This window comes from Diplotaxodon limnothrissa, linkage group LG2 (assembly GCF_057381915.1).
Source record: "Diplotaxodon limnothrissa isolate DT_005_m linkage group LG2, D_limnothrissa_male_GT1.1, whole genome shotgun sequence".
Lineage (NCBI taxonomy): Eukaryota > Metazoa > Chordata > Actinopteri > Cichliformes > Cichlidae > Diplotaxodon > Diplotaxodon limnothrissa.
In genome coordinates, this window is record NC_140597.1 from 11,419,014 (window position 1) to 11,443,836 (window position 24,823).

The 24,823-nt window shown below is 44.1% G+C and overlaps 1 protein-coding gene and 1 non-coding gene across 3 annotated transcripts; both read left to right on the forward strand.

Annotated features, from left to right (window-relative positions):
• Positions 1-392: 392 nt before the first annotated feature.
• maml1 (mastermind-like transcriptional coactivator 1) lies at positions 393-14,887 on the forward strand. 2 transcript variants are annotated; one of them, XM_085360762.1, is made up of 6 exons: positions 393-711; positions 1,289-1,765; positions 8,084-9,367; positions 10,582-10,806; positions 10,987-11,098; positions 12,537-14,887. In XM_085360762.1, exons 2-6 carry the CDS (start codon positions 1,439-1,441, stop codon positions 13,505-13,507), a joined length of 2,919 nt encoding a protein of 972 aa, XP_085216888.1. In that variant the 5' UTR covers positions 393-711; positions 1,289-1,438; the 3' UTR covers positions 13,508-14,887. The 2 variants fall into 2 exon arrangements, with proteins under 2 accessions (XP_085216888.1, XP_085216880.1); XM_085360754.1 differs by lacking the exon at positions 393-711 and having other exon boundaries at positions 1,076-1,765.
• Positions 2,616-2,692, forward strand: LOC146638255 (small nucleolar RNA SNORD36). Its single transcript, XR_014906959.1, has one exon. It is a non-coding gene; the product is annotated as a small nucleolar RNA SNORD36 (small nucleolar RNA).
• Positions 14,888-24,823: the final 9,936 nt, after the last annotated feature.

The window sequence follows — 24,823 nt, forward strand, 5'->3', positions numbered from 1 at the left end:
AAATAATCTTTATTGTGGCGGTCAAACTGCTGATGAGTGTTTAACCTGCTGCCAGTAAAATTAGCTGCCAGTGGTTTTCATAATTAAAAAAAATTATATTCATGTTAAATTAATATTCAAAAAGTGAATTTATTTGAGTTTATTTGTTTTGGATTTCTTTTTGTTTGTTTTTTTGTGGTACAATAACCCAATAACCCTCCCTTGAACAGATTTACCGATCGTACACTCTGTGCGCGTGTGTGTTTGTTATGTATTGTTCTACAGTCATTGATTTAAACACTCAGTCTCATCTTCTGATTGGCTGTTTCTACTGTCCGTCACCGGAAAAGGCGGGGACATTCCTGTAACGCAGATGAAGGAGGGGAAAAAGAGAAAGTTTTCAAGATGGCGGCGGTGTAACTTGTTCTTTGGAAAACAATAGAAGAGGCGCAGAGGGACTCTTATCCCACTGTTTCCCAGGAATTCGCTCCCAAACAGTTCATCTCGGACGTGGGCTCAGCCGAGGGAAAGATTATCCTTGGGTGTAACTCTGGGGAGATAGTTTTAAAGTATGATGGTTCATTTAAACGTTTCAGGCTAGCTATCTTGCTAGCTAGCCGAACCCCAAACAGCGTTAGTAGCTAGCGGCTAACGGCTAGCGGGAGGATCAGCTGTTCGGAGGACAGATGCTGGGACAGATGCTGTAGGAGAGCGGACAGCAGCACTCTCACAGTAAGTGACTTTAACTCTAACTGTGCTTCAGATGTCCTGAAAGTCTGGCAGTTTGTTTTCAAGCGCGTGAAGTTTTATTTCCATTAGCTGACAAGTTGTTAGCCAGCCAGCTAATCCCATGCTACCCGAGCTAACCTCCATCAGCCGAGGAGAATAAAGTTTGAGGGGCGTTGTGGAGCCGTTAGGAGGCTGTCGGGAGCGGAGCACCGCCGGTAACGGGCAGGTGGACGAGGAGACGGAGGCTAGCTCCAGACCAGGTTCTGCTTAACTCATTTTCTGGGGGTGGGGTGGGAGGATTTTAGGCTCCTACTTTGATTTAGAGTGGAGGAATGCGCTAGCCGAAGTTAGCCCAGCGGGAGTGAGTTTGAAGGCAGCAGCCTGTCTCTCAGACTGGGGTATAAATGATCAGGAGCAAAGGGCAGGGGCAGCTCGGGGAGTAAAGGGAGGACCAGATAGGCTCTAGCAGGACTCCGGTAGCTTTACACAGCTAATTAAACGAGCTGTTGTACACAAGACCAGGTAGACGAGGAGGCTGGATGGTGCTGCCCCCAAAAACCTGACCTCTCCTCTCCGGCAGTGAGTGTGACTGAAGGCCGTTAGCAGCACAAAGGCCGCCTCCATGGAGCCAGCACCGGAGTCTTTGTAAAGAGTGAGGGGGGGTGTAGACGCCAGATTCAGCAATATATGGACGAAACCTGAGCCGGGAGTTTACTGCAAGGCTTTATTGATGATGGCGGATTTTGTTACACCGCGACGCAGCGAGGTGATGGAGCGGCTCCGCCGGAGGATCGAGCAGTTCCGGCAGCATCACAACAACTGCGAGGAGCGCTACTTGGCCGCGATGATGGAGCGGCAGGAGATGGACCGGCAACAGACCTACGCCCTGCACCAGCGCTGCCTGCAGTCCAAAGCCAAGCGGTCCAACAAGCACCGGCAGCACCAGCCCAGCGGCGATCAGGCCGGGCAGAGAGCGCCCGGAGGCGGAGGAGGAACCGGCGGGGAGCACGGGGAGAGCGGGGTGACGACGGGGGAGCAGAGCAGGAGCAGCACCCTGGTGAGTGAGCACACCCACAGGTTTCATAAAAATCAACATAAGCAGCTGGAGGGTCCAAACAAGAGACAACAGCACTGATACTGAAGAGTCTTTATTCATCCACCAGTGTCATTCCACACGTTTTTATAAGCATAGTTAGCCAGGGACTGCATCACTTCCTGACATGTTCATTAGATCCCTGCAAACATTATTTTAATTGGTGTTTAACACCAAAAACGCAGTTAAGTCCAACTCTTTTTAGTAAGATTTTTTTAAAAGAACTTGTTTCCAACATTTAATGAATGAATGATTCACTGTATTTTTTCTTTTAGAAACCTTGTTTTTTGTTACATCATGAAATCTGCCAATCAGCAGTACATAAAACAAGGACATTTATTGTGAAATGAAGTAACTGGAAGAAGCCTACAGGTGTGAAACAAATTCTTTTGGGATAACAGCTGCTTCTTCATGATGGGCGGGTGTGGCTGAAAGACAGTATACCCAGCTGATCAGTTTATTGATTAAGGCGCTGAGAATGAGCCAGTGTTTCAAGCCTCACCCCCTCTGAAATCACTCACTAGGTGTAATACCCCAGTTAATCAGTCTGTTCTAATCACCGCCATTGATAAATTCCAAATCAATAACATGAGACCACGACAAAGCTGCTGATCAGTGAAGCCGCTTGCACTCGAGTGTTTGTGTGTGTGTTGTGGCGTTGCTGTGTGGTCATGTGACGTGTTTCCCCTAAGTTTGCCTGTGGTCCCTTTGACAAACTTCTCTGTTCAGTGCCTCTGAAAATCCAGGCACCTCTCAGCTCTGACCTTTGACCATTTGCATTTTCTGCAGTAATTTCGAGCTGAATTAAAAATGCCTGTGGATGATGGAATAAATTTGTTCTTCTGAAAGATTTTTGAAGGGTTTAGATCAGATGAGCTTCCTGAGAACAAACAGCAGTGTAGTTTTTGTTTTCCTGTCAGTCAGCCGTTTTCTGGTTAGATGAAATGAAGAGGAGGTTTTAGTCACTTAGAAGTTTCCTGCAGCTGATCGCTTACATGCAGGATCAATAAGGTGTGACGCTGCGGTAGAGGCTCGGGGTGTGTGTTCTCATATTTCCTCATACATTAATGTGAGGCGGCCCGAAAGCCCTGAGAGGTGACTCAGTGTGAGCAGAACCCCCCCCCCCCCCCCCCCCCCCCCCCCCCCCACTGCTGACTCATCACAGAGGAAACTCCCGCTGTTAGGAAATGCCTCGCTCAGCAAAGGCTGGGAGGAGGCGGGGCTACAACTGGCTCCCCCTGATGTCACCGAGTGTGTGTGTAGAAGTTTTGAGTGAAACTGAGTGTTTTCACAACACATTGGCTGATAAGAGTCTGAGTCAGAGAGGAACTGATGTTTCAGTGTAATCGCATCCTCTGAGCGTTTTTCTGTCCGTCAGTTAACGAGCAGGAGCAGCACCTGAAAGTGTTCTGTGCTCGAAGCCTTTCCTGTGGGTTCTGAGCATCGTATTCTAATTGGCTGTCACACAAACATTTAGTTGTCCTTCCCTCCTTCCTTCCTGTGTCATGTATGTGGTGTCAGAGAACATACAGTAATTGCATGTCATGTTGCTCTTTGTCATATTTAAACCAAACAATAAAACTGTGTTTATCACACAGTGATATCACCCATTTAAAAAAAGTACATTTTTCACCACTCCTGATTTAAAAAAAAAAAAAAAAAAAAAATTGTCAAGCATTTTTTGCCCAAAAAAGCAATTCATCTGCAATAATAACAATAATAATAACAATAATGGTAATAATGATGATGATGGAGCAGAAGCTGTAGGGCTGTCACATCGTCAGTGATCTAAAAGTAGAAAGCGAGCTGTGGATGGTTTCACCTAGAGTATGTTGGCCAGCCTGATATCAGACGTCGGGCTGGTTCCTGAACAGCTGACTGTGGACAAACCAAACTCCAGTGAACCTGTTTAAAGTGGTTACTCTGTGAAGTCAGGATTTCTCCCCTTAAAACACTTGCAGGCCGACAGAAATGGGGCCCATAGTCCGGAATTTTGTGGCAAAGGCTGAGTCAAAAAATTCCAGGATGAATCACCCCGTAAATATTTGGAAACAGTCATTTTCTCTCAGAAAAAATGCACAGAGTGGCCATGACCGTCCCAAGAGTTTCAGCAGTGTCACTGTTAGTTACGAAGGTCAGAGGGTGGGACGTAGATTTGTGTTTAAAAGAAGCAGTTTGAGTCTGTGCCCAGGAGCACAATGATGACTTTCTGTTATTTGTAATGTCAGCATGTGTTGTTATATCACTCCGTTACCTGACAGTTGAGGCTGTCTCATTGAAAGGACTCTCGTTAGTCTCACTCCAGGTCTGTAACCATAGCAACATGGGTGGAGTGGGACCTGTATTTCAGGTTTTAAAGGCGTTCACGTGGTCATCTTATTAGCATCAGAAACATAAAAACTTGTACACCTGCGGTACGACAGGTGCTTTGTTTGGTCAGCTGATCAGAGCAGAGTAACTGTAAATGAGGCAAAATGTGTCATTCAGAAGTTCAGGTATCAGTTTAGTAGATTTCAGTTTTGTTTTGTTTTACACTTTGATTGGTATGATGTCAGAGAGGGCATACGCTCTCACCCACCTGCCAAACGGAAGAAGTTTTCCCAAAGGGGGAGGGGCTAAAGCATCTTATTTTGGACTAATGAGCTTCACAGAGGCTCGTGTTAGACAAAGAAGGATTATTATGAACTGAGGGTCATGCAGAGTTACTCAGAAGAATCTAAGAATAAAAACCATTAACTGAAAATGGTTGCCTTTAAAAAAAAAAAATGTTAAGCCTGTCTGACTCGGACACCAGTGAAGGCATCATGAGTTTTATAAACAGAGGGAGTGTGTGGGCGAACGTGACTAAAGGAAACTGAAACTTATCTGTGTTCAGATTCTGATGCACACACATGCCGCTAGGGCTGCTCGATTATGGCAAAAATGATAATCACGATTATTTTCACTGAAATTGAGATCACGATTATTTGACGATATTTATTTAACCCTTTAAGACCTACTATAGAACCAAGTCCACCAGAGCTTATATTATTTTTTTACATGCTGTAGTGCCATTTGTGGGAGCATTTCAAGTTGCTATACATCAATACAACTGTTATAGCCCATATTTTAATAATATGTATGCATTAAGTCCATAGTAATTACATAAATTGCAAAAAAGTGCAATAAACTACAAAAAAAATTGAAAATCGCTTTTGTTTTGTTTACATATATTTCTACTTGGAGAAATTTAAGAGGTTTATCCCTCAAAACTTTAAATACAATAAAGTTGCAAAAAATAGTTTCCCACCACAGGAAATTTATTTTGAGTGTCTTCATAGTTTTATTTTGGAGATACAGCAATTTTTATATACTGCAGGAAAAACAAAAAACAATCCTATGATGCAAATTTGCAAAGAAAACAGCATGTGCATCATTTCACTGTGGGAAGTGTTACGAACAGCTGATAGGAACGGCAAAGCGTGTTTCTGGAATATTATGTTTTTGTTCCTGCAAGCGCTTTTTATGCAATTTTTGCAAAGCTATATGTGGAACGAAACCGTGACCGAGGACAAGCTGATGGCATCAGATGTAAGTACAACTCCTCCGGTTTCATATGCAAAACAAATTATTGCGCTAGCTTACACGGTTCAGGTTCTACAGGGATTTAACAATAGTTACGCAAAACGGAGCTTACTGCTCTGACCGGCTTTAAAGGGTTAACAATGACTTTAAAAAAAATAATATAAAATAGTGTGCAACACCACTGAAGTTTTTTTTTTTTTTTAACTCTCTTTTCAACCAACGGCAGTCACTCTCCAAATAACTTCTGCTTAGCTTTCCGAGCTTCCCTCGGGTCCTCTTAATCAGCGGTCTCCAACCTTTTTTGCGCCACGGACCGGTTTATGCCCGACAATATTTTCACGGACCGGCCTTTAAGGTGTCGCGGATAAATGAGGGAGGGGCTAATAATCGGCTCAGTCATTTTTAATGATCGTTGAAAGCCCAGATCGTAATCGTGATTAAAATTCGATTAATTGAGCAGCCCTACATGCCGCCACACACCTCAAATGCCATGACCAACCGAGAGTGTTGGCATGCCCACTAGGGCTGCCACAAACGATTGTTTTGATAGTTGACTAGTCACCGATTATTTTTGCGATTAGTTGACTAATCAGATCATGCATTCATTGGACGTAAAACGTACAGCTTATTGCACCAGCATGCATCTGCTCTTATATAACTATCATTAGCTTACAGCTTTAAGTGTTTAAGGTATGTGCTAACTAAAAATAAAGACGTGATGATAGTTTCTTAAATTTTAATCAAATTTGCAGATTGTTTCGGTGGAGTTTAATAAACTCGTTGCTATCTAAAATATAACAGGACAACGGAGTATATTCTGGAGCATCTCACACTTCTGATAATCAGTTGTCTGCTTGACGTTTATTCAGCTGTGTAAAAACTATAACTTTAATCTCAGCCAAACCGATTTACTCAGGAACAAATAAAATACTAAAAAAATCCAAAAAATAACATTTGTAAGTTATCTAAGTGATTTGTATATGTTTAACCTGAGTAGCGAAAGGCGGCGGTGGGTTTGAAAACGATTTGCCGGGAGTCCGGTGTTCCCACCGGCTCTAGTGAGCCTTGCCCCCGGCTAGCTAACGAGCTAGTGGGTAACAGACGTCTCCGAAAACGTTGGAGCGCTTTTGAAAATATGTGGTGTCCTGATAAACTGAACAGATGTTTGAAGTTTACACAGATGCATTCTCGCCTGAAAATATGTTAAACATTTATTTTGTGACCCAGAAAGAATAAAAAGAGTAATATTAAAACTAACTAGCTGCCGCCATTGTTGGAAACTGAGCTGGGCTGCGCTATGAATTCTGGGACAGAGCTGCTTCTTTTTCTTCGGGGTTTAACAGCAGCTGGCATCCTTGTACATGCAGTGCTGCCATCTTCTGTTTCAATCCGTTATTACACTCATAAATCCTACTACTTATTCCTGCGTCTTTTGTGATCTTACAAAGCTTCAAACGACGCCTCGACTATTAAATCAGTCGTCGACGATTTTGATAGTCGACGTAATCGTGACTAGTCGACTAATCGTGGCAGCCCTAATGCCCACACAGGTGAACGTGAGGCCTTCAGACTGTTTTCAGAGCTTCCGGGAGAAGCGTCAGGGTCGCGGGAGGAGCTGAGGAGTCAGAGATAAGCTGCTCTGAATGTTTGGATGCTGCCACTTTGGCTTCACTCTGGCTAATCAGGAAATTCTCAGCATTTTTTGGCGAGGACGTGTTTTTGGGGGGTTTTTTTTGAAAAGGAAGGCCAAAGCTGCTCATCTGAAAGCAAAGGCTGGACCAGTGGGTGCAGAGCAGGCTAAACCCTGCCTCTTTTACATCTGTGAAGTTTTGATCCAGGACTTGTTGTAGGAAGAAAATCCCCTTTAAAAGCAGTGTGATCTTTTTTTTTTTTTTTTTTTTTTAAAATAAATCTGTTAGGGACGCTACTGTTGTTTGACTTTCCAGAGCAGGAGGCACTTTGGAGCTTGTGTCCACCTGCCTGCTTGTCATCACGGGTACCTCAGGTGTTCAGAGCGTTTGGCAATCGCGTAGTGTGAGGATCAGCTGACGTGCTGCGATCGGGCGAGTCGAGCTGCTGACAGAACGCAGCCGTCAGACCTGCCGACTGCCCTTTATATCCTTATGTAAGCCGGCCTGCCGGTGATTTTAGCAGCACCTGTCTCTCTGCTGCACACCCCCTGCAGCTCAGCTGCGCGTGTGCCTACTGATGGTGATGATACCAAAGTGAGAAAGAATTCAAATTACACAAAAAACAGAAGCAGTTGAACAGGGTATCAGTTTCTAATGCACCACAAAGTATCAATTTGACAATTGACAATTATTTATGTTATATCCTGTTTTTGTGCAACAAAGGTTTTGGTAACTTGGTCATTCCCAAATCACCCCTGCCCTCCTCTTTCAGCCTTGTGTTGGAATATTTTATTTAAAGCCTTTCGTTGATTTAGGTTTTATTTTCCCAAACAAAGTGGCACTTTTTTTTTTTTTTTTTTTTTTAAACTTGATTTGTCAGCCGGTCAGAATTCAGACCCTGTGTAACATGCTGGGTCTGGGTCAGATAAAATGTAGTAATGTATTTTTTACAGATATAAATAATCCTTGTTTTGTAAATTATGTGTTTGTTTGTTTTTTAAACTCAGAGGTTCACTTTGAGGTTTGAACCGTCTGGGGTTTTGCTTTGAGTAACTCTTGATGCTTCTTTTTGTCGTTCCAACTGCAGGAGACTCTAAAGAGGAAGCTGGAGAGCCTCAGTCCCCCTGACCTGCGAGGACAAGTCAACAGTTATGAAAGCTTCCCGTCGAGCCAGAAAGGCTGCCAGGACAACAGCGCTACCGCCGGTTCCCCGCTTGACTCCAAGCCAGATATCAGCAACTCTAACGGGCCCATGTGCGAGTCGGGAGACGGTGGCAGAGAGCCGGGTCCAGACTTCCATCCGAAAGAGATGAAGCAGGAGCCAGACGACATCCTCCCCATCATGCCACCCCCGGTTGGCAACAACAGCCTGTTCCCTGAACTGAACGAACAGGAGTGGACAGAGCTGATGGAGGAGCTGAACTTCCCTGTGGACTACGAAGACATCCAGGAGATCCTCAACGATGGCTTTGAGGACCGCAAAGACCCTCTGGAACTGGCAGCCACTCAGGTTGGTGGTGGTGCTGTCGGGGGAGGGGCAGGAGGGGGGGGACAGTCTTCCCAGGGTTTACTTCCTCCAGATTTGGTGAGCGTGAAGGCGGAGTTTTCCCCACCCTCTGCCGTCTTCGAGCAGGATTCTCGCACTGGCTCCCCCCAAGTCAGATCCACGCCTTCCGGGACTGCTCCTCCTCATCCCACTAGCTCCCCTGTCGCCTCCTCCTCTGCCTCTTCCCCAGCTCTTTCCACCTCCCAGCCTGCTCCTCCCAGGCAAATCCAGCCTCCACCCAACCACCTCCTCCCTCAGGGGCCCAAAGACTTGTCCCCTGCCCAGCAGCTCCAGGAACTGGCTGTCCGGCAGCAGAGAGTCCAGCACCTCCACAGACATATGCAGCAGCAGCAGCCAGGAGCCAAGTTCCCCACCCACCCCACCCACCCCTCTCCATGGTCCCAGATGCCCAATACCTCTCAAAGCTCACAAGCGAGTGCATTTGGTATGGACAAATCCACAAATAACTCCCTTTACTCACAGGATTTCAATCCCAATGCCCAGAAGCAGCTGGTGATATCCAGTCAGCCCAACAAGGCCTCTCCAAAGGCGGGTGCCAGCAGCTTCATGCCGGGCTCCGCCGGACACCCCAACATGCTGGGTCACCCGACTTCAGGGCCGCCTCTCAGCCACGCGCCGGCAGCAGGTGCTCAGGCCCCGGCCGTCATGCTGAACTACAACAACACCAAACCTCTGTCGCACTATGAGGCGGGGCCCGGACCACCGCGACCCACTAACCAGAACCAGAAGGTGGGCCTGCTTTCACTCATCCAGCAGCAGTGCCGCAAAGAGAAGCCCTACCGGCCTCATATGCCACACCCACAGGTGAGAAGCACCCACGAGACACAGCCATCACACGTGATCCGAACTTGATTTAGAGCCAACAGTGACAGAAAAACTTAAATCCCCCCCATATTCCTCATTGGAATGGGGGGGCGGTAAAATCGGGCAGCAGCCTTTTGTTCAGCTTGTTAGTGTTTGTTTGGGTCGAGCAGCTGGTTGCTAACCCTCCCATGGGAGCGGGGGGGTGGACGGACAGAGGGAGGGAGGCCATGACAAAGCAGCCTTTCATACTTTATACCCCCACCCTCCCCCCCTCTGTCCTTGTCTGTGTATTTAAATTTAGCCGCTCCTGCCTGTACTTTTCCTCTCAGCAGACAGGACACACTGTTCCTGCGATGCTGTCTGTCTGCATTTTGTTCAAAGATGAACATTCCCAGCTAATTTCAATGATACGTCTTCCTGAATGGAATAACCTTTCCTGTAGCTCCCCCCTCAGGGTGCACCGTGCATTCTCAGCCATCATGAGCCTGTAGTTCCCTCCTCAGCCTCAAGGGGGCACTAGCAGGCCTTCAGGTAAATTCTGTGCAGTGAAAAATGAACAATTAGTAGTGTTGTCAAAAACTAAAATTACATTTATAGTTAGTGAGGATTCCAGAACCACTACCCTCTGATCATCACATTTGAAAGCTGTCCCACTTAATCTGTAAATGTTGTTTTAACCAAGATGAAGTTTATTTTAATTTATTTTGCTTTTATTTCATTCTTGAAAGTAAAATGTGCTGTTCAAGGACAGCTGGTCAGGAAAGAACATCATTTAAGACAAGTTCCATAATTTCAGATATAAAGATTGTTTTCAAGAGGACTTTAGGACACACCTAAATGATCCCAGCATAGAATCAGACGAATGAACACACAATATTAATCAACTGAAAAATATCCGTATAACTTCACCACTTTAAAGATCTGAAATCAGGAGCTTTACAAAGAAAAACAGTTGTCTGTTTTCATACAGACAAGACCGGTAAGTTTCTGAATGGAAGGATCACTCAACAAGTGGTTGAAGTTATTAAACGAGAACGCTGCAGCAGGTAACCTATGAGATGCTCTGGTTAAACTTTTTGCTCGACAGCAGCTCTGCGCTGGAGTCATGAAGAACTGCCTGACGCTGTTACCAAAGTCACATGAAGCTTTTTTAGAGCAGAGAAAAAAAAGTGTCGCTTCTTCTTCAGTAACAAAACACAAAACTTCATCTGCAGGATCAGAACGGCTACCCCGCTCCTCCACACGGCCCGGGGCCCACAAACGCCATGACGGCCAAGCCTGGAAACAACGCCATGCCGAGTAACCACGGTAACGCGTACATGACCAGTAAAGAGGCAGCAGCGAGGAAACAACAGCAACAACATCATCAGCAGCAGATCCTGGAGCAACAGAAACAGCAGCAGTACATTCAGAGGCAGCAGCAGATTTTAGCCGAACAGGTAAGACTCATCTGCAGGTGATTCCAACATTTCCAACCTGCTTGAACACTGAGAGGGTCAGTTTATTCCGTTATTGTCATTGCACTGCTCACCTTCAGTGGCCACGTGATAATGAGTTACACCTCGCATCTGTCCTAAATCTGAAGCCCACACAGTAACCCTCTCCATGTGTCTGTGTAGGAGAAGCAGCGGCAGCGACACCTGACCCGACCTCCTCCACAGTACCAGGACCAGTCGGGAACAACGGCCAGTCAGAACCCTTACCCACAGCAGCCGGCCAACCAGTTTACAGGTACGCCTACAGGAAGTGTTCACACAATGCATTTCTCAGGTCTCTCAGGCATGAATACCTCTGTGACAGAGCTGTAACTCTAAAAAACTGCCCACTGCTTCTTCACATGTGGAATGAGCTCATTACTGCCCCATGTGGTTGTTCAGGGAGAATACACAGAAGACAAAAAAGTGATTATTTTTTTGAAAGAAAAAGGTGGAAAAAGATGAAACGCTCCTGAGCAGGATCACAGCCTTTCCTGGGACTTTTTTTTTTATTACTTTGCTTTATTTATTTCATAATGAATGCTTTGTGATTCAGTTCAGAATCACAAAATCAAAGGCCACAAAATATAAGAAGAAGCAGACACCTTCCAATGCAGAATTATTAAGTACCAAAAAAGCACTTAAGTAATCATAACAGGAAGTAGGAGTTATTTGAATGTGTGTTCTGCATCTTTTTGGTATGGGATTGGTATGGGACTTTTTGGTTTGGTATCCTTCCTCATCCGCGGGAGGAAGGAGGATCAAAGTGCCGACACTTGGGTATAAGTTGTGCGTGTGCTTCGAAAGATCGGACCATGAAATGTTTTGAAAACATGCTTCTTTTTTTTTTCAAGAATAATTTCAAGGTTCAAAATGCAGAGTTGATCATTGACCAATGGGAAAATTCCAGTTAAAAAAACACAGAACAAACAAATTCGGCATCAAACGTGAACCTTAACCAGTTAAAGACCGTAAGATTGCAGCTCGGGCGGCTGAAGCTTCCAATATGATAGAGTTTATGGAGACGCACAGCTCAGAGGTTCGTTCTGTTTTCCGGCCTTAGGATAAAGCCCGTTAAAAATGGTATGATCTGTTACTGCAGAAAGTCGTAGCACACAAAAGATTAAATATTAAAATGACATCTAAAACGTTCAGGGAGCCAACAGAGAAGCCAGAATCAGGACCTTGTAAAACCAGCAGAGTTTTTATCAAAGTTCAGGATTTCGTGACCGTCTGGTCTCCAAAGTGACGAGTTTCCTCATGGAAACAAAAACACAGCCTGCGTTCTTACAGGTTTCACCTTCATTCATATTTAACATGAGACCACAGATTTATGGTGAATATCTTTAAAAATGTGTTTGTTCTAAAAGTTTCCGAGCGGCTGTGTTTTATACCTGGACAAGTGAAACCAGAGTGAGTTTGGTTTCTGTGGGTTCAGGCTGACTGTGTAAATGCCGCTCATTTGAATGGGAAATGAAAGTAGCTGAACAGATCAGCGGTTCAGCTCCAGCAGGGTTAGAGTTACGGGGACAAACAAAATCCTTTTTATGTTTTCTATTACGAGATCTCAGGGATTAAATGTGCGACTAAGGAGCTTCACTGGGGTGACGCACTTATGTGGCCCACTCTGAAAAAAGATTTTGACGCACGTTTTCCTGATTGTTGTTTTCTTCTGTTCTTCTGGTTTTGTTTAGCTTCCTCTCAGCCAATGGGCAGTGTCAGCTCCATGGGAGGCCCCGCCCCCGGGTCCCGTATGTTCCCTCAGAACCAGGGCATGATGAGCATGAACATGGGTCAGGGTGGTGGTCCAGCAGGTGGCGTAGCCCCGCCCCCGACAGTGAGTCAGGCTGACATTAGTCAGGGGGGTGGAGCCGGCGTGGACGTCCTCTACAACACCATGAGCATGCACCCCAACCACCTGGCCCAGCAAACCAGTCTGCAGCGCCAGACGTCTCTGAACACCACCATGAGCGCTCCGTACGGGCACAACCTCCTGCCTCAGCAGCAGCACCTGAAGACGCCGCCCAATGCAGCTATGTTGAAGCAGCCTCATGTGGCCGGAGCTGCCCGTCTCCCAGCCTCCATGCAGGGCAACATGGGGGGCGGCATGCCGGGCGGTCAGAGCACCGCCTGGCAGCAGCAGCTCGTCAACCAGCCGCCTTCCAGTAATGCAGGCCTGTCCTTCAGCGGCCCCCCCAATGCCTTCCACATGCCGCCGCAGCAGCAGCCTTGCATTCCCAAGATGCCATCCGGCTCCGCCCCCTTTGGCGGCAACCCAGGTGGACGTCCGATGGGTGGTCTGAATCCCGGACAACAAATGATGCAGACAAACATGGCAGCGCCCCAGCAGAGGGCACTGCCCAACCCCCAAAGACAGGGCCAGCCAATGACCAATCAGCAGCAGGGCCCCCAGAACCAGGCCGTACTCCCCAACCTGGCAGCGTTCGGACAGCCGCAAGGCAACGGTCGCCAGGGACTACAGTGTAACCAAGGATACCAGGTGAGCCAAACAGTGAGTCAGCAGCAGCATCAGGTGTCATTCGGATACAACGTGGCGTCGGGGAGTTTCCCCGCGGAGAGCGACCTGGTGGACTCGCTGCTGAAAGGACAGAACACGCAGGAGTGGATGGCCGACCTGGACGAACTGCTCGCCAACCACCACTAGTCTCACGCACGCACGCACACACACGAAGCCTGCAGAGTGAGCCGCCGACCACTTCCTGCTGCCACCACGTGTTGGCGTTAGTCGCAGAAGGCTGGCGACCGCGTCACGTTCTCACACTGTCAGAGAGAAGCCTGTCAGCACCGCACACACACAGACTGGCCGTTGAATCATTGCAGCACGATGAAGAAACACAGTGTTCAGAGCTCCTGTAAGCGGCCACATTCCTGCTCGGAGGCTCTGCAATTCAGCTGAGTCAGCTGATCCGTGCAGCTGAGCTCCTCCGGGGTTTCCCACAGATCAGACTGAATTCACGGGTGGGAACACCACACTTTCTTCATTAGATCAATAAATATTTAAATAATAGAGTAAGAAAACCAGCTGCCTTTCCAGGAAGTTCCTCATCCCACTGTTCGGACTGCAGCTGGCTGTCCTCTTGCTCTGAAGCCGCGGTGACCTCGCTAAACCTGCTTCAGGTTCAAGGTGGAATGACCTCCCAGCTCACCGCAGCTTCAGAACATCTGCCCACATCAGCGGTGATCCGCAGGCATCCATATGAGATGAGGTGATGGAGTCTCTGGAAAGCAGCTGAGCGAGTCTGTGGGAAACACGACAGGAACGGCTGGGGCAGTGACTGACCTTTCAAAATAAGAGTGATGGGATAGTCCACTATGAAACTGATCGTATTGTCGTTTTGAGTGAAAATTGTCGTTTAACATCTCCACGCGGTCCTCGAAGGCTCCGTTCAGATAAGCAGATTAACGAAGCGCTCGGTGTGTAAAAACACTCCTGGTAGAAAAGTCCTCAAAAAAAACATTTAAAAAAAATTACTGTTGCAGTCCTGACATGAGCTTCCATTCTGGACTTGGATGCACTATACAAATAAAACCAGTTTTAAAATGCAGATTGGGGTTTTTATGGAGTAAAAAAAAAAAAGTGGACTTTTACATGAATATTAAGAATTGGTTCTAAAACGATTGCCACCTTCTTTTAAGCTGCTGTTGTCCCTGCAGGATGGCACTAATCAGCTTTTGTCCTCAAACTTTCTAAATTTATGGAATGAAATGAGCACACAGCAGGCGTGTTTGGGCCTAATCTGGGCTAACTTTGGCACAACAGAGACAGATGCTGATTTTCAGAGTCAGTTGTGGGCCAAACATTGGCTGCTGTGTGGTGTTCGACCTTTTATTGCACATTTGGAGGACATTACGTGATAAACATCAGAGCATATCTGCTAATGAACGGGACAAGAACTAACTGGCGCTTCGAGAGCAGCCAGACGAGATTCAGGTCAAAGCCTGAAAAACCCACCACCTGATACTGGATCAGCTGTCTTTAAAGGAAATGAAATCAGAGCGTTGAAGCTCGGTTTAATTTTTCCCCGTATAAAGACTGAAAGTGTTTGTGATCCTTTGCCTGAAGGTTTCCTGATTGTTGTGAAGTAGCCTGAACTGATTAAACTGGTTTCTGAGACTTTCTGTTCTCTTCCACCAGGAGTGTAAATCTAAACATCTGCACACGAGTCAACGGTAAACACAAACAAACTGTGTGCACGCACAAAAACAGCAGTAAGATTACTACTGAACCTGCAGTCCCTGCCTTCGACCGCCACGTTAGCATTAAGTCACATTAAAGGACCATCCCTCTGTTTTTTTGTTTGGTTTTTTTTTTAGGGGGGGGGGGGGTTCAGCTGGTTGTCTGTTTTGTTTTTTTATTTTTAGGACTGAATCAACATGTGTTTGTTTCTGGTTTTACAGCTTGAGCCGGGTGATTTTCATACTGTAGGGAAATTATTTTCTCCATAAACATTTAAATAACTTAACAATAGCGCATTCTTTGTTTAGGTAAATGAGATGCTGGTATATCGAGCCTTTTTTCCCCCTATGAAATGTCATGTTTTAAATTTGAGGCCAGCTGGTTGTTGGAGGCTCACAGATATTCCGGCAGATTTCATAAATCGAGGGGAAAAAAACAGAGAAATGGTCCTTTAAAAACATAACAAGCCGCCGGGAAATGAGCAGCAGGAATCGGAAAGTTTCTGTCGCGGAGTCCAGTACTTGAACCTCCAGGTGAATACGCAGAGTCCAAACAAACAGGCGCACTGAACCGCGATGCCTTTAAGTCACTCATAATGTTATTCTGTGATTCAGCCTGGTGAGAACCTGCAGAGAAATCATCCATCACCTCCTCTAAAGCTGCGTTTCTGAGCGGAAAAACATGGAAAACACAGGAAACTTGTGCCCTTTAATGAGGACATTTTGCCCTGTGTGTGGTCTGACAGACAGTGGTCTGAAGGCTGATAGAGTAAAATGCCCTGCCAGTCTGAAGAATTTCAGTCCTTTTATTTAAGGCAGAATTCAAGTAAAAATAGTTTTCACCCTCGTCTTACACCTGCTTCATATGTACAAGAAAATTTGGCCTCGGGATTTAGATCCCACTGTTCTCACCTGGATGTGATTTAACATAGAAATATAAAGTAAATAAAAATAAAATCGAAACATTTCCATGTGACAGTTTGACGCTTTGTTTTAAGCTAGAAATTTAATGTGAACTAAACATCCCTGCAGTCGTTGGGCTCGGTCAGGTTGCTCAGACTCCGTGCTGGGGACGCGGCGTTGGCGTTCCTGTCATTCAGAGACTTCAAACTGCGTCATCTGCATTTGATGAATCTTCCGTTGTGTCCACACAGTTGTCACCGCCGGCGTTAATCAGAATGAACCATTCTGACGGTTCTCTGCAAGGTGGAACTCCGGCCGGGTCGCCACGTTGAAAGTGGAGCGGTGACCCGGTCATCCTATCTACTGTACTGTTGTCCATGTTTGCGTGTCCTCGCGGCAGCGCTGTTCCTGTTTTTGTCGCCGATCGGTCGCTCGGGGATGGTTTCGTGTTTCCATTCAAATCGCTGCCAATCCCTGGGCCCGCCTTCGACTTCCAGCCTCGCTCGGTCTCCCGGGGTTTTCTGGGTTAAATGTTGTAAACAGGCTCTGTGTAAATGTCTATAAATATATTTTTTGTATGTATGCCTTTCCTAATGATCTGGAGAAGATAGATGTTATTTTTATATATTGCAGCGGATGTTTTGTAAGTATTTTATACTTTTGATATGGTTCTCTGTAAAACAAGAGTATTATGTAAATATAGTTCTTTAGAAAGCTGCTGCCTGTGTGTTTCTGTCTGTGTGAATTCTCTAGACCTGATTCAACACATTCTCTAAATGAGACGACCTGAGTTTTCTGTGGAGGTTTTCCGTCCTCCATCATGGAAATGAAATGAAGCTCTTTCTAGTTCATGAAGCTGTTTCGCCTCTTGTTCAAGGTCACGTGGATCAAGGTGTGAGTGGGGACTCTTCCAAGGTGCAATCTCATGACTGTGTTATAGGTGGTTGTTAATGGTGTCATAGGCCACCACCTCGTCGCACTGCTCATCAGACCCAGCACCATCCTCAGTCACTGCGATGAGCAGTGACAAATGCTCGCACCTTCTCATACATTGCTGTGCAAAAGTCTTGAGTCAAGTCTTGGTTATTAGTTGCTTTTTCACTCATTTTCAGTCCAATCCTTGTACCTGACCATTTTCAGAGAAGTTTCTTGTTTTGTAAACTCTTTGAATTATTCAAGCATAAAAAGACTCCATACTCAAGGGTGAACTGGTGTTGTCTGCTCATAACAGACATCATAACAAATAATACATTTTAAATTGTATTTTTAGGCTCCGTATTAGCTGCCTCTGATGTGACCCTAGTATACAAAGTTTTCTAGAGTCAGACTTTCAGCCCCCAGTCATGTCACGCATGCAGCACCTTGCAGTTAACAGGTTATGCTGCTGCAAACACTTTAATTTTCACTACCTCAGTTCAGCTGAGTTCACACTACAGCGTTACCTGTAGCAGCATGTTGGAAGCAATTTAACTGGATGACTTTGTCAAACCACAGTTTTTAATATAAGACACCAGTTTTGGGTTGGACCCTTTCGTTATCGAATCTGAGGCAGAAGAGAGGAGCAGCTGCACACAGCGTTTCAGTCTCTTAACTGTATAAAGCCAGTGGAATTTACTTTAAGCTGTTAAAGTATTACAGGCAGAAAGCAATCACACAGACACACAATCAGCAGGTACACAAACCCCAGAGTGGTGGCAGCCATCCTATTCAAGCCATGTTTACAGTGATATTAATCCTGTTAACTGTTACTTTTCATTACAGTTAATGATTCAATTAATTGGGCAAAGCAGAAGCTACTTTAGAAGCTTTAGAAAAGTTTATAACTTTCTTCCTCTCACCTAAAGGTAAATCTAACAATAAAACAGAGTTTACAATCCAATAAATCGCTGATTTACATTCCTTTGTAACAATATTAAAACTAAACACGGGCTGCTGCTGGGTTATTGACAGGTAACATCCTCCTGACTTGCTCTCTGCAGCTCTGCTGTACTCTAAATAAACAATGAAGTCCAATTTGACCAGAACAGGAAGCTAATAAAGTACATCAACTCCTGGGCTTGTAACAGTCTCCTCTGAAAATGTGCTGTAAGGACAGATGATTCATCTACTGCAGACTTACAGGTATAAACAAACCTGAACCTTTCTGATTCAATCGCTTCTAGTGAGCGGTCTCTTGGAGGAAACAAAAACTGGTTATTATTAGAAAAGAGCCTGAGGGAACTGTCGGGAAACTACAGTCCTATCAGGCGTTTCCGTCTGGCCCCACAGGTTTACTCCCTCTCCCTGTTACCTGTGCTCGGGTAGTTGTTCTCGACAGAAAGTAGCGACGTTTTACTTTAGTGAACAGGTGAGTGTTGTTACATTACTGTTCAGTTTGTGGTTTACAAGAGAGGAGGAGGACTCATTTTGGGCTTAACTCCATGTTTGTGTTTCACATTTACACCTTCAAGCATCCACACTAGACTCAACATATTCATGTTCTCATCTATAAATGCTGTTTACTGACATCAGGTTTCTTATTTCTTTCCACACTGCCAGAATTATTTACACATCTTTAAGATTATGATTAGTTACTGCTCTTGATCTTTACCTTTTTAAGTCTTTCTGCCCCAGTCTTGCACAGGGTCAGCTCACAGCTTTCCCCATCAGGCTGACCTTGCCACAGTCTGTTCCCCCTGTCCAAATCATGGACAAACAGGTGAACAGCCAATCACCTGGCAGAGAGCATCAAACTGCCAGGTGGCACTTGTTACATACCCACCACAGGTATCTGTCTGAAGACTAGGGTTAAAATCATCTTGTACTAAATAACTAGGGCTGGGAAGCATAAACTCCGTGGCTGGTGTTTCACTGGTATATTAGTCTTGTTGGTTTGTGGCCTGACTGGACACATGGCTGGGCGAGTCTTGTGGTGTGGCAGAGTGTAACTGTTGAATGTATGAAAAGCAGGAGTTGCAAAGTTTAACTAAAATAGTGTTATGAAAATTTAGCTTGGTAGTTGGGTCTGGTAGCTCTGTAGACCATTAACTGCTGTGACTTACTGTGAGCTTTGTAGCTACGTTCCCTCTTTGTTGGCGTCTTGGAAATTTTGGTTGATGTAGGCATTGTTGTTTTGGTATGTTACTGATGCTCATACTGGCATTTTAGCAAAGCAGTGTACAGGGAGTGCAGAATTATTAGGCAAGTTGTATTTTTGAGGAATAATTTTATTATTGAACAACAACCATGTTCTCAATGAACCCAAAAAACTCATTAATATCAAAGCTGAATGTTTTTGGAAGTAGTTTTTAGTTTTAGCTATTTTAGGGGGATATCTGTGTGTGCAGGTGACTATTACTGTGCATAATTATTAGGCAACTTAACAAAAAACAAATATATACCCATTTCAATTATTTATTTTTACCAGTGAAACCAATATAACATCTCCACATTCACAAATATACATTTCTGACATTCAAAAACAAAACAAAAACAAATCAGCGACCAATATAGCCACCTTTCTTTGCAAGGACACTCAAAAGCCTGCCATCCATGGGTTCTGTCAGTGTTTTGATCTGTTCACCATCAACATTGCGTGCAGCAGCAACCACAGCCTCCCAGACACTGTTCAGAGAGGTGTACTGTTTTCCCTCCTTGTAAATCTCACATTTGATGATGGACCACAGGTTCTCAATGGGGTTCAGATCAGGTGAACAAGGTGGCCATGTCATTAGTTTTTCTTCTTTTATACCCTTTCTTGCCAGCCACGCTGTGGAGTACTTGGACGCGTGTGATGGAGCATTGTCCTGCATGAAAATCATGTTTTTCTTGAAGGATGCAGACTTCTTCCTGTACCACTGCTTGAAGAAGGTGTCTTCCAGAAACTGGCAGTAGGACTGGGAGTTGAGCTTGACTCCATCCTCAACCCGAAAAGGCCCCACAAGCTCATCTTTGATGATGATACCAGCCCAAACCAGTACTCCACCTCCACCTTGCTGGCGTCTGAGTCGGACTGGAGCTCTCTGCCCTTTACCAATCCAGCCACGGGCCCATCCATCTGGCCCATCAAGACTCACTCTCATTTCATCAGTCCATAAAACCTTAGAAAAACCAGTCTTGAGATATTTCTTGGCCCAGTCTTGACGTTTCAGCTTGTGTGTCTTGTTCAGTGGTGGTCGTCTTTCAGCCTTTCTTACCTTGGCCATGTCTCTGAGTATTGCACACCTTGTGCTCTTGGGCACTCCAGTGATGTTGCAGCTCTGAAATATGGCCAAACTGGTGGCAAGTGGCATCTTGGCAGCTGCACGCTTGACTTTTCTCAGTTCATGGGCAGTTATTTTGCGCCTTGGTTTTTCCACACGCTTCTTGCGATCCTGTTGACTATTTTGAATGAAACGCTTGATTGTTCGATGATCACGCTTCAGAAGCTTTGCAATTTTGAGACTGCTGCATCCCTCTGCAAGATATCTCACTATTTTTGACTTTTCTGGGCCTGTCAAGTCCTTCTTTTGACCCATTTTGCCAAAGGAAAGGACGTTGCCTAATAATTATGCACACCTGATATAGGGTGTTGATGTCATTAGACCACACCCCTTCTCATTACAGAGATGCACATCACCTAATATGCTTAATTGGTAGTAGGCTTTCGAGCCTATACAGCTTGGAGTAAGACAACATGCATGAAGATGATGCTGTGGACAAAATACTCATTTGCCTAATAATTCTGCACTCCCTGTATGTGGGTGTGTAGCGGCACATTATTTGGTGTTGGGCACTTTTGATGAGATCTGGTGCTCATTTAGGCACAGTAGATTTTCACTTGCTGTTCTTAGGTTATTGTTTTGTTTTTTCCTGTTGAACCCATTTGCAAGGATAGACTTACTATCCTGCAGCTGACATGGCTTGATCCCTTCTGTATATCAGCTATGCTATCAGAAACCTCCTGTACTAAAAACTGGTTTGCCATGCATTACCATAACTGCCAACATTCACTTTTACATTCCACTTAATTTGTGGTGGTAAGAAAACTGGCTTTAGTGAGGGTGCGGCTGTTGGCTTGTTTGTGGGCCAGGTTGTATGGTAGCAGTTTTGACATTGCCTTGTGTTGCTTTTTTGTTTTCAGAATAATTTGCAAATGTGAAGGTGGAACATTGATTTTTATTTGTTTATTTATTTGTTTATTTATAAGGAACCCCATTAGCTTCCACAACAGTGGTTGCTAGTCTTCCTGGGGCCCAAACCATCAAATACCACCAAATAAAATGTTACACAATGAGTTGGATGCAAAAATGTCCACATAATTTGGCTCTTACATCCACAATAAGGTTTTACAATTCTGAAAATGTAAACATGTAAATATTAAAAAATTATAAAAAAAACACTCAAACAAAATACACAATTTCCATTACAAGTGACATTACCCTCTACAATTTTTACAAATAAATTAAAAACTGCCTAAATAGGCTTTTAGGTGATTTTTAAAATGATGAATAGAAGCCAATTCTCTAATTGCATAAGGCAACTTATTCCACTGAAAAGATGCTCTAAATATAACAGAGTTTTTCAAAAAGTTACTTTTAACTCGAGGAGTTACTAAATTGTGGTTAGTTGAGAATCGTGTGGCATGATTATGTATTTCATCTGGATATAAAAATACAAGTAAGCCATAGTATAATTTAGCTTGTACAGAAAGCCAAGAAAGTTTACCCTGCATTTTATCAATACTTGTATAATATGAACACCTTAACACTAATCTGGCCGCCCTATTTTGGACTAACTGAAGTCTGTTCAGATCTGTCTTATTAGCTGCTGACCAAATGATTGAGCGGTACTCTAGATGAGATAATACTAGTGCATTAATGACATCTTTCATAATTGAAGAAGTAATATAAAAAGAGCATTTCCTAGCTATAGCTATGCCCTGTCCCATTAATAACAGAGTTGATGTGCTGAGACCATGAAAGGTGGTGGTTTATGGTAACACCAAGTAATTTAATCTAGGTGACCTGTTCTAATACCGATTCAGCTATGGAAAGATTTAGTTGTGGGCTGTTGACTAAGCGTACTCTACTTCCTATTAACATGGATTTGGATTTAGACACGTTTAAAATCATGTTGTTTTTACTTATCCAATCAAACACGTTCAGCAAATCTAGTTGTAATACGCTTGTCAATTCAGAGTAGCTACTGGCTGAATAAAACATGGTGGAGTCATCAGCATACATTACAAGATGAGATTTCTCCAGGACATACGGCAAATCATTTGTAAAGACTGAATAGAGAAGTGGACCGAGGCAGCTGCCTTGGGGTAGACCACAGTTCATTTCACAGCCCTCTGAGAAATAACCATTATAATAAACCTTTTGCCTTCTTCCAGACAAATAACTTTCCATCCAGCACAAAGCAGCTGGTGAAAATCCATAACATTTTAGTTTATCTATCAAAAGATCATGATTTATCAAATCAAATGCAGCACTAAAATCCAAAAATACCACCCCGGCCAAATTCCCATTATCTAGATATTTATACCAGTTATCTGTCATGTGAATAAGAGCTGAACTCGTGGAATAACCAGGTTTGTAGGCATGTTGAAGCTGAGTGAGTAACTGATTTTCTGTTAGGTAATGTTGAATTTGTTCATAGACAATCCTCTCCATAATTTTACTTAGAATGGGGAGTAGACTAATAGGTCTGCTATTGACACCATTAAAAATGTCATTCTTGTTTTTAGGAATGGGCAAGGCAAGTTTATTTGTATAGCACAATTCAACAACAAGGTGATTCAAAGTGCTTTACAGACACATTAGAAACAAAAACAAATAAAAAGCATGATTTAAAATTGATTAAAACAAGCAAACAAACTAACTAATTAACAAACAAACAAACAAAACAGCATATAAAATCAAAACAGATAAAATCAGAACAGTAGATAAAATCAGTAGTTAAAATGTAAGTTTTGAAATTTAAGCTTAAAAGTGTGGATTTGGTGCTTTATTCAAATGCAGCTGAGAACAGGTGAGTCTTCAACCTGGATTTAAATAAACTGAGTGTTTCAGCTGATCTGAGGCTCTCTGGGAGTTTGTTCCAGATATAAGGAGCATAAAAGCTGAATGCAGCTTCTCCGTGTCTGGTTCTGACTCTGGGAACTGATAAAAGACTGGATCCAGATGACCTGAGGGATCTGGAAGGTTCATATTGGGTCAGGAGGTCACTGATGTATTTTGGTCCTAAACCATTCAGAGCTTTATAGACCAGCATCAGAACTTTAAAGTCTATCCTCTGACGGACAGGCAGCCAGTGTAAAGACCTCAGAGCTGGGCTGATGTGGTCCACTTTTTTGGTCTTAGTGAGGACTCGAGCAGCAGAGTTCTGAATGAGCTGTAGTTGTCTGACTGATTTTTTAGGTAGACCTGTAAAGATGCTGTTACAGTAATCAAGCCTACTGAAGATGAATGCATGGACTAGTTTTTCCAGGTCCTGTTAAGACATCAGATCTTTTATCCTTGCTATATTCTTGAGGTGATAGTAAGCTGATTTTGTTATTGTCTTAATGTGTTTTTCTAAGTTTAGGTCTGCATCCATCACTACACCCAAATTTCTCGCCTGGTTTGTGGTTTTTAGATGTATAGATTGAAGTTCTCTGGTGACCTGTAATCGTTTTTCTTTGGCACCAAAGACTATTACCTCAGTTTTGTTTTTGTTTAGCTGGAGAAAATTGTGGCACAACCAGTCATTAATTTCCTCAATGCATTTACCAAGAGCCTTTTTGAAAAAACTTGTTGGCAGGACATCTAAACAGCAGGAGGAGGAGTTCAGTTGACCTAAGATGTCCTCCAGGTCTTTGCTGTTAATAGGGTGAAACTGTTTCATGGTGTTTAAACAGTTTTTCGGTGGACACAGTACATATCCTGCATCTACTGTTGATGTACCAATTGCTTGTCTAATCTTTTGGATTTTTTCTGTGAAGAATTTGGCAAAGTCATTGCAGGCCATGGTCGAATGAAGTTCAGCTGCCACTGGCACAGGAGGGTTTGTTAGCCTGTCAACTGTGGAAAATAAGACCCGAGCATTATGGCTGTTTTTAGTGATGATGTCAGAGAAGTAGGACCTCCTTGCACTCCTCAGTTGTAAATTATAATTGTGAAGTTTCTCTTTATAGATGTCATAGTGAACCTGGAGGTTTATTTTCTCCATCTGCTCTCAGCTTTCCTACACTCTCTTTTTTCATTTTTCACCAGTGTGGAGTTTCTCCATGGAGACTTTTTCCTTCCAGAGATAACCTTCACCTTAATGGGAGCAATAGTGTCCATAACATTTAACATGTTAGCATTGAAGCTATTGACGAGCTCATTGACTGACCCTCTGGACAGGTCAGGTGTTAATGGGAAGACCTGGTTAAAAATTGCACTACTGTGTTCAGTTATACACCGTTTTGTGATCACTGTTGTTGATATATTTGTGTGGGCTGAGATTTTACTTTCAAAGAAAACACAGTAATGATCAGATAAGCCCACATCAGACACAGTAATGTTTGAAATGCTCAGGCTCTTGGAGATCAGTAGGTCGAGAGTGTGTCCTCTATTATGTGTGGCCTCTGTTACATGCTGAGTCAGCCCAAAGTTGCCCAGAGTGTTACTCAGGTCTTTAGTCCCTTTGTCCTGAGGGTTGTCCACATGGATGTTAAAATCCCCAGCAATAATTACACAGTCAAAATCAACACAGATCACAGACAGCAGTTCACTAAGGTCATTAAAAAAGTCTGTGCAGTATTTGGGAGGCCTGTAAACATTAAGAAACACAACTTTGGATGGGGCCTTCAGCTGTAAAGCCACATATTCAAAAGACTGAAAACTTCCAGGAGATAGCTGCTTACATTGAAATGATTCATTAAATAAGACAGCAA

Excerpts from the sequence above, each read along its gene's own strand:
- maml1 (XM_085360762.1), top strand. The coding sequence starts at position 1,439 with ATGATGGCGGATTTTGTTACACCGCGACGCAGCGAGGTGATGGAGCGG. Across the intron at positions 9,368-10,581 it reads CTCATATGCCACACCCACAG|GATCAGAACGGCTACCCCGC; the intron begins GTGAGAAGCACC and ends CTTCATCTGCAG. Across the intron at positions 11,099-12,536 it reads GCCGGCCAACCAGTTTACAG|CTTCCTCTCAGCCAATGGGC; the intron begins GTACGCCTACAG and ends GGTTTTGTTTAG.